The following is a 13,585-nucleotide window of genomic DNA, read 5'->3' as shown; positions in this document are numbered from 1 at the left end:
GTTGCATGACTATGGGGCATCTTCAAAGTGGGTGTCCCTCTTTGTATTGCAAAAAAGTAAAGACGTACATGCTGATAGATTTATTTGACCTTGCAGAATCAAGAAGAGGAGGTTGCCGCAGAGGAAGACAGTGAAGAGACAGCAGAGAGATTGCTTGCAGGTGAGTCTTGAAGGGCACGCCCCCACCAGGCTCCTGCCAGAGAACACCCCCCCCCCAAACAAACCAGTTGCTTTAAGCCTCAGCCAGTTTGTATCTGAAACACAGCTGTCAGTGGCAATAGCACAAACATTTATGGAAGCTGCTGGCTAGCAGCAGGGCCCACTTGCCATAAACGTGTGTGTTAAGTTCCAGAGGCCAGTTGATCCAAAGGCAGCCCAATTACACAGGCTGTGTTGATCACAGGGGCATCCACTCCATGCAAGAGCAAGAGATGACATGGTTTGACATAGGGAGGATGTCCCTTTTGTAGGAAAGTGCCGCTTACGGGAACAAGTTCATGCGCATTTGGTCGGTGACCCACTGAGCAAGTACAACCAATTTCTATTCAGCCTATGCCTGTGCACTTTGTCTCCTCCTTCCCTACGAGGGACGCTGTTAGTCAGAGCGGATGCAATCACGGGACGACATGTGTCACTTCCTTCACCAAGAATGTATACCAGAAATCAACCGCAGCATTGTGCCTTTTAAATGTTTGTGTGTGCCACTCTCATTTATGTTTGTAACCATGCCAAATTACCCAACAGAAAGAGAAACCACAAAGTCATAATTTGCACCCCAGTAGACATGTAACAAAATAATGTCATGCTTTGTTTACATGTGCGCTTTCTTATGGCTGCGAGGTTGGCGTGTTCCGCATCGCTGCTATAGGAAAAAAACGCACATGTAAAAAAGAATGACGTTATTATGGTTTATGTCTAATATTTTTACATGAAGCACTGCTAGGATTAAAGACAGGTCTGTCAGTCCTTCAAACATGTATGTGCAGCCTGTATTTCCTCTTTTCCAAGAGCTGCACCTCCTCTCGTTCTGGTTTTCACTCAGTATGTACCTTACCCATTCCCTGTAGCCACTGCCAGCGATCTGGTTGAGCTGCTGAGCCCCTACCCTGTGGACTCGCCATCTTCCCAGAGTGTGGACGAGAGCTCGTTGCCCGCCTCGGAGCATGGCACTCCCGTCCCGAGGGTCAAGGAACCCCTCATACTGAAGATCGAGAAGGGCATGGTCAAAACCAGAGAGGTGAGCCCCAAAGGATTAGCAGCTTAAACCCCAAAGAATGAGGAATTTTCTTTCGTCATATTTTTTTTTACCAACTCCTTCTTTGATTAATGTCTTACTTTCCCCTAATTGTTACCTTTACATTGAGCTAATGGTTTCACAGAAATCTGATTTCAGAGAAACGATGACAGATGCGTGGTGGCCAAAAGACGGAATGAATATTTGTTTTCGTTCAATAACAGGGCTGTAGTCGAATCCGTCACAAGTCCAGCCACAAGCCCAATCACAGGATGAATGACGAAGGAGTAACTTTTGTTACGGTTCATTTGGTTAGCCTGTGTCGCGGCTCACGACTGGATGACTTGTGGTGCACTTGTGAAAGATCCGTGATGGGCTTGCAGGGACTTGTGTAAGATTCGACCACAGCCTTACCTGAGAACCAAGAATAACCACCATAGTGGCGGTGCAAACCGTGTGGTTCCATGGAAGACACCGGATATCGACATCTTTGGAGATGTCACTTTCTTGATAGTTTACTCGACGAGCCCTACCATGTGAACGGAATGCATTGTAATGGGGTATACCCAATATTCTGTTAAGTACAACTGAGTGAAATTTCCATTTTGTGACCTTTTATTGTCTGAATGTGTTATCTTGAACATCATGCAAAAGTCCAAAGTAGAAACCAAAGTGCCCGAGACTGAAGAAAGCCACGAAACGGAGATGATAAATGTGGATGAGCCAGTTAGCGACCGCCAACCAACAAGTCTTCAGGTAGTTCAGTTTAGTTCTCCCCAGTTTTGTCAGTTGTCAGAGACAAGTTTCCTGTGTATCCCCAAATAGTCAGTGTTTTTGTTTTTTTTTAACCAGAACTCATGCCATTGTTGTAGCTGTCATACTTGTACTCGGATACATGTCTGGACTTGAACTCATAACTCACACTCATTAAATAAGCCATTGCCTTACAACTTAATGGTGATAGGCCTTGTATTGGTATTCGTGTTACCCCAGTGCTACAGCTGTAGTTCCTACACTCTCACTTCGACTCTCAAGAAAGGCTTAACTCATTTCTTTTTAATTTCCCTTTATCCATTCAAGTGATCGTTGTAAGTGTAATTGTCTTGCCAGAGTAGAACGACCAAAATTATTGACCAATTTTACCATGCTCTCATTGGAAACCTTATACTTGTGTATTGAAAAGATAGAGTACTGAAGGCAGCCTTATAAAGAGTAAAACAAACCCTAGCCAGTTGCATTCATCATGGTCTGGCAAGTGTGATTGGCCAGGCCCATGCTGACAAGAGTGTAATTTCAAAGTAGCAGAGCCAATAGAAATTAGTCTTGAAGAATTTTTTGTTAGATGCAGAGTTTGGAATTGAGACGTTTGTGGGAAGACCTGACGAAAAAAAATTCTTGAATCCTCCCATTTTTGACAAGTTTTAACCCATTGCAGTAGTGAGTCATATACATGTACATGTATCTTGCTTTGTTCACATAGATCGGTAACCTTTACATGCAGTATACATGTAGATTTCACGGCCTTGCTATAGTGTCAAAAGAATGTTCTAGCATCGTTAACCCTGACTTCAACTAGAGATTCAAAATGCTACTCGTAGTAAATTGTGGTATGCACTTTCCAAGCTGTTTTTGTTTCAGGTGTTTGTTGTATACATATATAGATAGGCAGCAAGGTCACCAGTACTTGTCTATGTGACTTTAGAGACTGTGAGTGACCTCAAGAGGATCCTATTTCCTGAGGCAGGGGGCCTAGAGGACCCCTTTCTGGTCACCCATGGGCCCAAGTGGGACGTGAACTAACCGAATTATGCCAGTCCAGTTTATAAGACACCTCTGTTCAAACTGTAAACCTAGAAAAACTTTTCAGGGTTTTGCAACTGAACTGTTTTAAGTCAACCATTAACTCAAATGCAATTTAGCAAGTAATTTACCGATTAGAGGAACACTTCTGTTTTCCCTAGATTCAGTTTTTGAGAACCGTGAACCATTCGCATCATCTGAGGGCGCTGTAACCAGTCAAAAATTATGAGTATAACCGCGCACTGTACTCTGGAATTTACACATGCGCGATATCTTGGCGCTGATCCAATTCACGCTAATACAAATTTCATGCACTGACCCGTATTAGTGAACCCCATGTGACCATATTTCAGCCAACCAGGATAACAAAGCAGCAAGAGACGTATTCAATGTTTTCTGTACCTCAATGGTATCTCAACCAAAAAAGCATGATCCTGACGCGTCTGTCTGGTAACTTGACATCACAGTCAAATAGACTCAGTATTACGGGAGTACCTTTTTTATGGTCCTATCCAAACCAACTGGCTGCGGCTGGAAATAACATAGCAAGGGTCTATGAAACGTAGCCATAGCCTCTAACTGACAGCCTCTACAGGTGCCTGTGTTATATACAGCTGCTGTCCTGTCAGACATGGCTTATATCCCTCTGGGGGCTCCATGTTTTCCTACGTGAGCTTTGGCTGCCCAAAAGGTACATACTTGGTGTTACGTACATTAAACACTGTCACTTTGTGATAACATTGGTAATATCTAACAAAAACACTTTTTTTTCAGGCCAAGTCAAGAGTTGATCATGGAGTTAAGATTTTGGGGGGGGGAAGAGAAAGGAATATTAGTTTTTGCTATGAGACAGTTTTTAAGATTGCTTTGTTCCTGTATGACCAGGCCGGTGCTGGCAATCCAGTTATTGGCAATAGTGCACCGAGGGGATCAGTTGAATCTCCCCAAGCATCAGGCCAGCAAGCTGGTACTTGCTCAGAAAGTGGCCAGCCATCAGATGTCTTCCAGACAAACAATCAAACGAAGCTATCATCAGCTAGTAGCACTTACCCAGCAACACCCACTCAAGGGATAGCTCATGACGAGCCCTGCACTGCCCCTCAACCTCCCAAACAGGCCACACCAAAGTCCAAGTTCCGATCGCCGACAAGGAAGAGCCTGAGCCCGGAGGAGCAGAGGGCCATCACCCAGAAGCTGGACGCGGCCCTGTACAACCCCCAGGAGGGAGGCGATGCCGGCGATCCATCCCCTTTAAGATGGCTGCGCTCGGTCCAAGACCGAAAGAAATCCAAGCTGGAAGCCCCACTTAAATGCCAGGAGCAGGTGGCGCAGTCTAAAGAAGAGCGAGAAACCAGCACCAACCAGATGGTAGATGAAGCCAAGAAGTTTTTGCCGAAAGAGGAAGGGGCAGTCGTTCTTGAAACAAAGGAAAGGAGCAACAAGAAACAGAAAACTGAGGAATTAGTCCGCAGCTTCAGAAATGTGGGCCCGCCAAAAGTGGACCTCACCCCTAATGGAAAAAAGACCAAAGCAGAGAGCATTACCACACCAAAAGCTGCCGATTCTGACCCGAGCAGGACAGAGTCGATTGTTACCCCATCCAGAAAGAAGAGCCCTCGCAAGGCTACTTCCAATACCAAAAGTGCGGCTGAGGTATACAGCCTTTTTGGGCACAGTTTCTGGGGTTTTTTTGTTGTTTTTTTTAGTTTTTGAGACATTATTCACATGTTCTGTTTGCTAGTCACCATCACGTTCAGAGGAGAAGAGGTCGCTTATTAACTGAGAGAGTTCGTGTTTGTCTCCAAATTGTTCTTCAGATTTCTGCACATTTTTGTCCATGCTGTTGACTTGTTGGGGGATTTATCACCCTTGATGACACAAGTACTTACATGTAAATGTTTGTTATTTTATTTCCAGTGTCATTTACATTCTTAGTTAACTTCAACACGTTTCAGGGTTTGCTCGATATTTATGCATGCTCATTACTAACATGTTTAATGTAACTTTCATTCGCATGGGTATTCATTATTATATAACATCACTTTTTTGTCTTTTCACCAACCGTACATGTAATTTCCCATCAGAGAAGCGTCACAGCTCCATCAAGTCCTCAAGTAAACCTCAGTGTTAGTTGATATAGGATTCAAGCCTACAGTGTAGGTACCAAGGCAGCGTTTGCTGAGTGCCAAGTTGGAAACCCAGCAACACAAACATATTTGAGAGGATGTGCACCTGAGTGCAGTCCTTTGTCAGAAGACTTAGACTTGATAACAAATCCTTTTGTAGATATGTGCACATTTTCCGCATATTTTTTTTCTCCAAATCTCACATTCCTACTCCTTATAAGAAGCCTTCATACCAAGACCACCAGCGTTCTCTCTTTTTAATTCCTAATAAGCACCACCCTGTATTCTGTTATTTGGGGCCCAGGCTTTAAGTGCATTTGGTTTCCAGTCCATACTCGCTCTCGCAGGTTTGCTCCGGGCACTCCGGTTTCCCCCTGCCTTTAAAACTGGACCTTCTTCCTAACTCCGTAATGTGATGCTGATTAATAGAATGTATGAATAAACGTACAGTTACTGGCGCAAATAACCAGAGTTGCTGAAAGCGCCATTAAAATAAAACAACAACAGCAACTGGTATTTGGTTGACTTTTAGAAAAGGACTCAACTGCAGCTAGCTGTGTGCAGGCAGCACAAAGCAAAAGCTCACCTTAACACCTTAGCTTCAACAACCATGCCCTCATCCATTTCTATCTTGAAATCTATTTTGACAAGATTAAACTATTGCGTTCAAACTTCTGTGTAGGTTAAGTTGAAACTGTGCATCCTGTGTCACGTGATGCGCTGTAGAAAATCTGTTGTGTGAAGCAAACTGTAGCTGGCCTTTGCCCAAAGCACGAAGCACAGTGAGGGGAGCCAGTCATGTCAGCTTTGTTTTCTTTGATAGTCAATGATAGAGGGGTGTTTTTTGCTGAATCACTTTTTGCCCTGAATCACTTTTTGCCCTGAATCACTTTTTTTGTCCTGAATCACATTTTTGTCCTTGTTTATAATCAAAAATGGGCAGAAATGGGGTTACTGTCCAGTTTGGGCTGAAAAGGGCTGTCAACATTTAATGAAAACTGAAAAAAAAAAATTTCCCTTGGGTCTTTTTAAACGCTGAATCATAATTAAAATAGGTTTTGAAAAGTTGACGTCATGGAAAATGCTTACTCATCCTGTAAAAGCTACTGTCATGATGGTGACTTGGCATCATCTTGTACTGCGTACGTAAGTGCTCTTTCAATGGCATTGATTAATCATCCAAAAGTGAGTCAAAACCCCTGAACTAAGGGGGGGATTCCAGTAAATGTTAAACCTGGGGCCAATTTCATAGAGCTGCTTAAGCACAAAATTTGCAACCAGCCAAAATTCCATGTGATGCTTATTGTTTTGGGATCGTATTTAGCTGTTTTTTGGTTAGCATGACAATCACATAGAGGTTGAGCTGGTAACCTTTGTTTTTTTACGCAAGTTTTTTTCACGTTTTAGCCAATTTTCTGCTTAAGCAGCTCTATGAAATTGGCCCCAGAAATATAGGGAGTCTGTCTCGTGTTGTACAAATCGGGTCAACCCTGAGAACATAAATCACCCGATGTTCCAAACTTAGCTATTCTTTTTTTGCAGATTTATCGTCATGACAGTGACAGTCACAGTTGCCATCTCCCTGTACTTGCAGTACTAATGATGAATTTTTCCGTGCAATCGTTTGTCATTGCATGCCACAAACCTGTCATTTCTTCATAATGTTATCTGCTAATATTTAGGAAGTTTGCCATTCATTCCAACCTGTGTACATGTATGTGTGCATTTTAGATTCATTCCTTATCATTGAGTTCATACGGGTAGACTTCACAATTTCTCCTGTTTTTTTGTCTGAAACCAGTCATTAACCCTAACTCCCCAAGCATTCTGGCTGGGAACTGTTTTGAATCCTCCAAAGTACCCTCCCATGAAGCAAACCAACAGCAAATACTGGGTATCAAGTCCCATGTAGAAAAAGCAGTGCCCTGGTTTACCCTTCTCAATCCTGCAAAATCCTTGAAAATCTCCTGGTGGATTTTGAATGATTTGGTTTTGTTAGGGTTAATGATGGCACTCACATTGACTTTTCTGCATTTACAATGAAAATAAACTCACAGAAACCTAAATTTTACTGACCTTGACTTGACCTGACCTGACCTGACCTGACCAGTATTTATTGTTCATTAACCATCATAGCTGTCTCTCCTCTCACAGGAAACAAACAGTTCTTTACCAAAGTCTGTTAATTCTGACAAAGTGTGCCAGTTTGCAGTTATTTGTACTACAACACAAAGTCGTGCATGCCTTCATCATTGATTTTTTAGCTGATGAATGTCCCCCCCCTCCCCCACCCGAAAAAAAATTGGTATTCCCCTGGAAAAATCCTGGCTGCACTCACGGTTGACCAGTGCCCTACAGTCATCATACTTCCAGGAATCCTTCCCCAACAGTCCTGCACCAATTACCCACTTGTGCTGAGGTCAAAACGGAAAACCTCCCAAGGCAGCATCAATGCTGTCCAATATCTGCATCCTATTGTTTTCTGTGTTAATTAACAGACAGGGTTTTTTGGGATGTTTATCTGGTTATTGTAGCAGGCTGACAAAAGTGCGGATGTGACCCCAGTGACAAAACCCAGAGCAGAGCCCGGGGAGGATGACTACCACCATATCGAGCCCCCTTCCCCTGGGGACAGCTCGTCAAGGGAAGACAGCGACATGAAGTCCAAGCGACGGGGAGCAAGAGGAAGACCCCTGGGCAGCCAGCGCAAGAGCTCCCGGATACGCACACATACTACCACGGTATTTGGCCAGTTTTCTTGTCTCTGGAATCCAAACAACTAATCTTGCATTCATTCATAGTAAAGTAATCAAGGATTTGATTTTTCCCAATTTAAGTATTTTGATTCCAAACATCACCTTGTGCAATATGCACAGTGTGTGGGTCCATCTCCATAGGGGTAATTCCAGAAATTAGGGGTCCAAAAGTGGGATGCAACCAGCCAGTGCTTTATCAGGTGATAGTATTGCCAAATTTAATACAATATGGGATCTTTCTCATTGTTGTGGGTAGAATGATTTGGTTTTTACTGTATGCTTTATCACTAACATTCATTTTGTATCACAAATGAGAAGTTGCTCTCTGATAGAATGTTTTGCCCCTAGGGGAATTTGATGGGCAGATTCTACTTGCAGACATTTTAAAAAGCTGCTTTTAAAGCACAAGATTTTCAGATTCTAATCACATGAATCTCTTGCCGTAAAAAGTTAAAATCTCTCCCAACCAATTTTCCTGCAAATTTCATTGTTTTATTTTAAGGAGGTCTTCATCCTGCTGAACCATGTGAACGATGCCAGTAGTCTCAATGGTCAGTTCATTTTTTAACAAGTAAAAACAGCCCAGTGTTTAAATCCTTATTAATACAGCCTTCCTTCGCTTTTCCCACCACAGGAGGAGGAAGATGACCGTGCACTGGATACTCCCTCTGGAAGGAGATCGTCCGGCAAGGATGGCACGGCCAGCAGCATTGTGTCACTGATGGATGAAGACAGCAAGGACACGCACAGTGAGGCTGGAGACTCGGACGTGACCGACAAGCCTTCGGAGAGTGACGACCTGTCCGCATCGACCGGTGCCCTGCAGTCGTCATATTTCCTGGACTCCCTTCCCAACAGTCCTGCATCGGTGGCACAGAGGTATATCATTGCTGTTTTGAGTTTGGCTACTTTCATGTACTTGCGTTGCATGTACACAGAAAGAAACAGGCAGAATCTGGGTTGTTTTTACAGCCAGCCAGAGTTTGCAGAAAGTTCACCCATGATTTGTAGAAAAGTTACCCTTAGATTGCTTATTTTGTTTCAACGATGGAGACATTTTCATTCAGTATTTTCTAGAATTATTTATTATTTTGATATTTCAATACTTGCATAAGATATTCAGTTTTCCTTTTTGTGAAGTGCTCTGCTGGTCTCACACCCACAACCAGCCTTAGCTCAGCCAATATGGCTTGCAGTAACAGATCTTGTGACATAGAAAAAGAATGGTCTGTTATTCTGTGTTTGTGAGTTTGATGTTTTGAGAACCTTATACAATTTCACAGACCATTTTTGAACTGTGTTCCTTCTTGCAGCGAGGAAGACCATGCCTACAAGACGTGGCGTAAGGCCATCATGCTTGTCTGGAGGGCAGTCGCAAGCCACAAGTGAGTACCAGTCCTTTCCTATGTTGTAATGGTAGACATTTGCGATCTGGTAATGTGTCTACTTAAGTTATCCCTAGATGTCGAACTGAAAGATATAACAAATCTACAGTCCCCTCACTGGCAAAGTTCTTCATAAGGGATTCCTTTTTTCCCCTGTACATTTTTACTTGCCTCCCAACTACTCTGTTCTTCTTGTTATTTTCTTTAACTGGTTTCATTTTTAAATATAACTATCTGTTTTAGGTTACATAATTATTTTATGTATTTGTATTCAATTTTGTTTATGTTTCATTTTGTAATGACTATAATTCAGCCCTTCTTGCTGCCATGTGTCAGTCTTTTATCAAATATATAAATAAACCAATTAGTGATAATAATGCATTGAGATGAATGACCCCAACAAAGAAAATAAGATTGGACAACAATGCAGCCAAATCTTCAAGAGAAAGCCAAGCATGTACAAAGTTAATGAGTTAACTCTAAGGAGAGCAGTCCTCTTGCTCTACCGGAGACTTTAGAAGGTTTGTCAAGTAAAAACCTCTGCAAACCGTGCATAACAAAATAACATATACATTAATGAACTATATGCCGTGTAAGATGTTTATTTTGAGGGACCAAGGAATGTTTGGTGGGCATACAGTGCATGTGTCACACTAGGCACTCGCTGGCACTACGAGTCCCTGTGTAATATCACAGTGGACAGTGAAAGACCTCCTTCCCAGGATTTAGAAACGGCACATAGTCAGTTGAGGATTCACAAAGCCAATCCATAAGGCGTACCAGGTTTCACTGAAGCTTGAGTTACCAGAGGCTCAGGATGAGAAGCCAGTCATTAGAATCACTGATTTCATTGTCCTTTTACTTTAAAAGAAAATCAAAATGGTGGAGAGTGAATCCCAACCCCCCTCAATCCATCACTTCCAATTCTGTCACTGGTAATTTGGAGGTTCTTACATTCAAAAGACTATCCTGTCATGATTTTTTTTCTTTAGCAGCGAATGTTTCTTTAGGGAGAGAAGTTCAGAGTTACCGAAAAAAAAGTGAGCCAAGATCGTTTGATGCAAGCGCCTGTTGATGAACTAGAATGTGCTTTTCTCTGGCCTGACTGCCGTTATCCCCAGATTATGCATTCCCTTGGCCCAACAGGTATGCCAATGTGTTTCTCCACCCCGTGACGGAGGACATAGCGCCGGGTTACAAGAGCATCGTGATGCGTCCCATGGACTTGATCACTATCAAGAAGAACATTGAGAATGGCATGATCCGGACTACGGAGCAGTTCCACCGCGACATGATGCTCATGTTCCAGAACGCCATCATGTACAACAATGCTGACCAGCATGTCCACCAGATAGCCACCGTCATGCAGGCAGACGTGGTCAAACAGATTGAGGTGAAGAGAGTCTTCGCCCTGCTAGTCCATGGGTTCATTGTGATTTGTCTTTGTCGAGACTTAACCTAACTGGAAGGGGCCAGTGCTGTAATCAAGTTTGATCCAGTCGCAGGTCGTTTTGTAAATAATGGGAACAAAATCATAAGTATCGTTCATGTGCTTGTTTTGGGGACTGAGACTGGTTGACTCAACAATTAGTGGTCGTTCTCAAGTCTAGTAACTTGAGGGGATTCTAGGAGTTTGGACTTGTTACAAAACACTCTAAAATGTTCTTCAGAGGGAAAAGAACTCCAGATAATGTGCAGAGATCATTGATCTTTATCTACAATTACTGGATAACGCATGCCCATGTAGCCTTGGAGAGACAAATAGGGCTTCTGTGGCTTACTTTTATAAGCTGCAAAGAGGGCTGCCAACACACTCCATGCAGGGCAAAAATTGTAATCTAACAAGTATTCATGCCGCACCAAAAAGCATGGAGCAATAACTAAATCATTTGTGTTAACCCTAACCCCCAAGGGTGTATATAAAATTGTATTGAAATTGGAGGATTTGGGACTGTTAGGGTTAATAAAGAGAAATTTTCAATTAAATACCCATGGCATAAATATAAAAAATGGCCTGCGAGGGTTACGACACAAAATCCCACTCTAAGATCTCCCAGGTAGACATTGTTAAGGTCTTGAGCACGAAAGGGTTTCCTAAGATGGCACCTGGGACTGTCCATTTGTTCGATCTCAACATACTATATCTAGTTGGCATATGGCAATTACTGGAAGAGACAAACAGTCTTCCTACAACCAATTTCCAACTGATTGAAGCCGAATACGTAGAGTTTTCTGTACGGTGAGGAACGTACTTGAGTGTAGCAGCGCACTAGGAATAGTGCGCAAGTGTTCATCAGTGGCTGAAGTGTTCTGCATTTTTACTTTTTATAGGGGGATGAAGCTAGGCATAAAATGAAGAGCACTAAAACTCCAGTGCTGTTTGTACAGATTTCCAGTCATGGCAGTGCTTGTTTCTATGCCAACCCATTTCCAGGGTTCTGATTTGTCTGTGTTTGTGTATGACAGGAATTTGTGTCCACTCAGCTGTTGGTACAGCAGCCGGACTCTACCAAAATGCTGAGGGGGAGAGGCAAACAGGGACAGGGGGTGAGTTGAGACGTTCAAAGCCCCAAATTCAGTCACAGCTAAGAACATGTACAGTCGAACCTCGTTAATAAGAGCACTGTTAATACAAGAGTCTGCTTAGAACAAAGAAAATCGTAGGTCCCAATCCTTTGTTTATCATTGTTTTCATTCCTGATAATACAAGGTTCCTGTTATAACAAGGTAATTTGCCAAGTCCGAAGGGCCTCTTATTAACGAGGTTCGACTGTACTCTATGACCAGCTTGTTGATCCTTTATAGTTTATCTCTTTACAACTCAACCAGCAGTACCCAGCTTGGCATCCATTGTGTTTCTGTGTGTGCTCCACTACCTCCACCCCCTTTTCTTATCCTTCATTTTCTCAACTAAATCGCTCAGTTCATCAGTGATGGTCAGTCTTTTTCGAAAGCCTCAGTTTAGTTTTACACCTGAATTTATTCGTCCATTAGCAGGATGACCGTAACGTAAACTCAAAAATTGTAATTATAATTTTAAAATCCTAAATTGTAATTTATATTTCAACACCATTATTACACCATTTTACTGAGTTTACTTTGAACTGTGTGTATTTGTGTATATTTATTTGTGTGAGCAGTCTGTTGACCCAAAAAATTATGTAGCTTAGCTTTGTGTATTTTATTACTTTTAACACGTTTGCCCCTGCTGAACTGTCTTCAGCAGGTGCCCCAAAATAAAGCCATGAATGAATCTTTTACTGAAATTTGGGTCCTTCCGCATGTATCACATTTTCAGAAATACAGTTAACTGGAAAACCAATTTCCTTTTGTTGTATAAACAGGAAGAGGAACGTTCACGGCGGAGTTCTACCGAAGCGGACACCTCAGGAAAGAAGAGACGAACAAGGGCTGACGAGAACTAGAGAGGGAGCTAATGCTGTTGGCAAGCAGCAAAGACCAGCCTTGGTGTGGGGTGATTCCAGGGGGCAGGCACTCGACCCCTCCCCCCCCCAAAACAGATCTGAATTTTGTCCAATTGCAAATCATGCTTTCAGGGTCCAGCCATACCACCCCACTACGTTGGTGTTCTGGTATTATCGTTGCCTTTCACTGCTGCGACCTGAGTTCCGATCCCTCGTAGGCCAACATGTGTAATGAGTATTCACCTAGTCCATATTGTGAACAATAGTGCTGGGGTTATCCTCACCGCACCTCAAAAACTGGGCATTTCTTCTTCTGTTTCCTCAGGCTCTTGAGCTACAGTGTCTCTGCATTTCTGAGGAAACCCCATTTTTCTCAGTTGACAGAAATAAAGTAACCAAATGTAAACATATTCTGGTCCTAAAACGTTATCAGTGCCTGAATAAGCATGTTTTGAAGTCTATTGTCTTTTTGAGCCCTTGGTATTACACTTTAATGCAAAGTACTACACACCATTTTTGTTTCCACTCCAGGTGAAACATTATGTTTGAAATAAGGCAGTTTTTGTCATCTGGAAGTTCTGGGGGTTTTTAAGTTCACAAACCTAAACATAGTACAGGTTACAGCAAGGAAATGATTCATCAGAACCTAAAGAACCCAAAGTTGCAATGAGAGTGGAATAAGTAATTTTGGTTGGAAATGTAGCAAAGTGTTTGGACACACTGTGTATTCGTGTTGGGCTTTTAACAAGTGTTTGAGATCAGGCCACAAGTTTTTATGTCTTACCAAAATGGTTTTCTTGAAAGTTGTTGGTAAATACTTTAGAGTTGGCTTTGAAATAAATGTCGGTTGAAAGTCAAA

At 42.5% G+C, this 13,585-nt stretch overlaps 1 protein-coding gene across 10 annotated transcripts in view; it reads left to right on the top strand.

The window, feature by feature from the left end:
* Nucleotides 1-13,585, top strand: part of brd8 (bromodomain containing 8) — a 24,249-nt gene extending 10,664 nt beyond the window's left edge. For 4 of the 10 annotated variants that reach the window (XM_022251023.2, XM_022251022.2, XM_087144771.1 and 1 more), the window contains exons 9-18: nucleotides 97-160; nucleotides 1,068-1,237; nucleotides 1,889-1,990; nucleotides 3,920-4,687; nucleotides 7,695-7,901; nucleotides 8,551-8,795; nucleotides 9,230-9,301; nucleotides 10,448-10,694; nucleotides 11,768-11,848; nucleotides 12,646-13,585. In XM_022251023.2, the coding sequence (XP_022106715.2) occupies nucleotides 97-160; nucleotides 1,068-1,237; nucleotides 1,889-1,990; nucleotides 3,920-4,687; nucleotides 7,695-7,901; nucleotides 8,551-8,795; nucleotides 9,230-9,301; nucleotides 10,448-10,694; nucleotides 11,768-11,848; nucleotides 12,646-12,726 (2,037 nt within the window). In that variant the 3' untranslated portion in view covers nucleotides 12,727-13,585. The remainder of the gene's footprint in view (nucleotides 1-96; nucleotides 161-1,067; nucleotides 1,238-1,888; nucleotides 1,991-3,919; nucleotides 4,688-7,694; nucleotides 7,902-8,550; nucleotides 8,796-9,229; nucleotides 9,302-10,447; nucleotides 10,695-11,767; nucleotides 11,849-12,645) is intronic. The other 6 variants (XM_087144772.1, XM_087144773.1, XM_087144775.1 and 3 more) reach the window with 6 other exon arrangements.

The sequence above is a fragment of the Acanthaster planci genome, linkage group LG13 (assembly GCF_054643075.1).
Source record: "Acanthaster planci isolate LZ-2023a linkage group LG13, COTS_SCS, whole genome shotgun sequence".
Taxonomy (NCBI): Eukaryota; Metazoa; Echinodermata; class Asteroidea; order Valvatida; family Acanthasteridae; genus Acanthaster; species Acanthaster planci.
The sequence above is the reverse complement of the archived record's forward strand: the minus strand, read 5'-3'. Positions and strand labels throughout refer to the sequence as shown.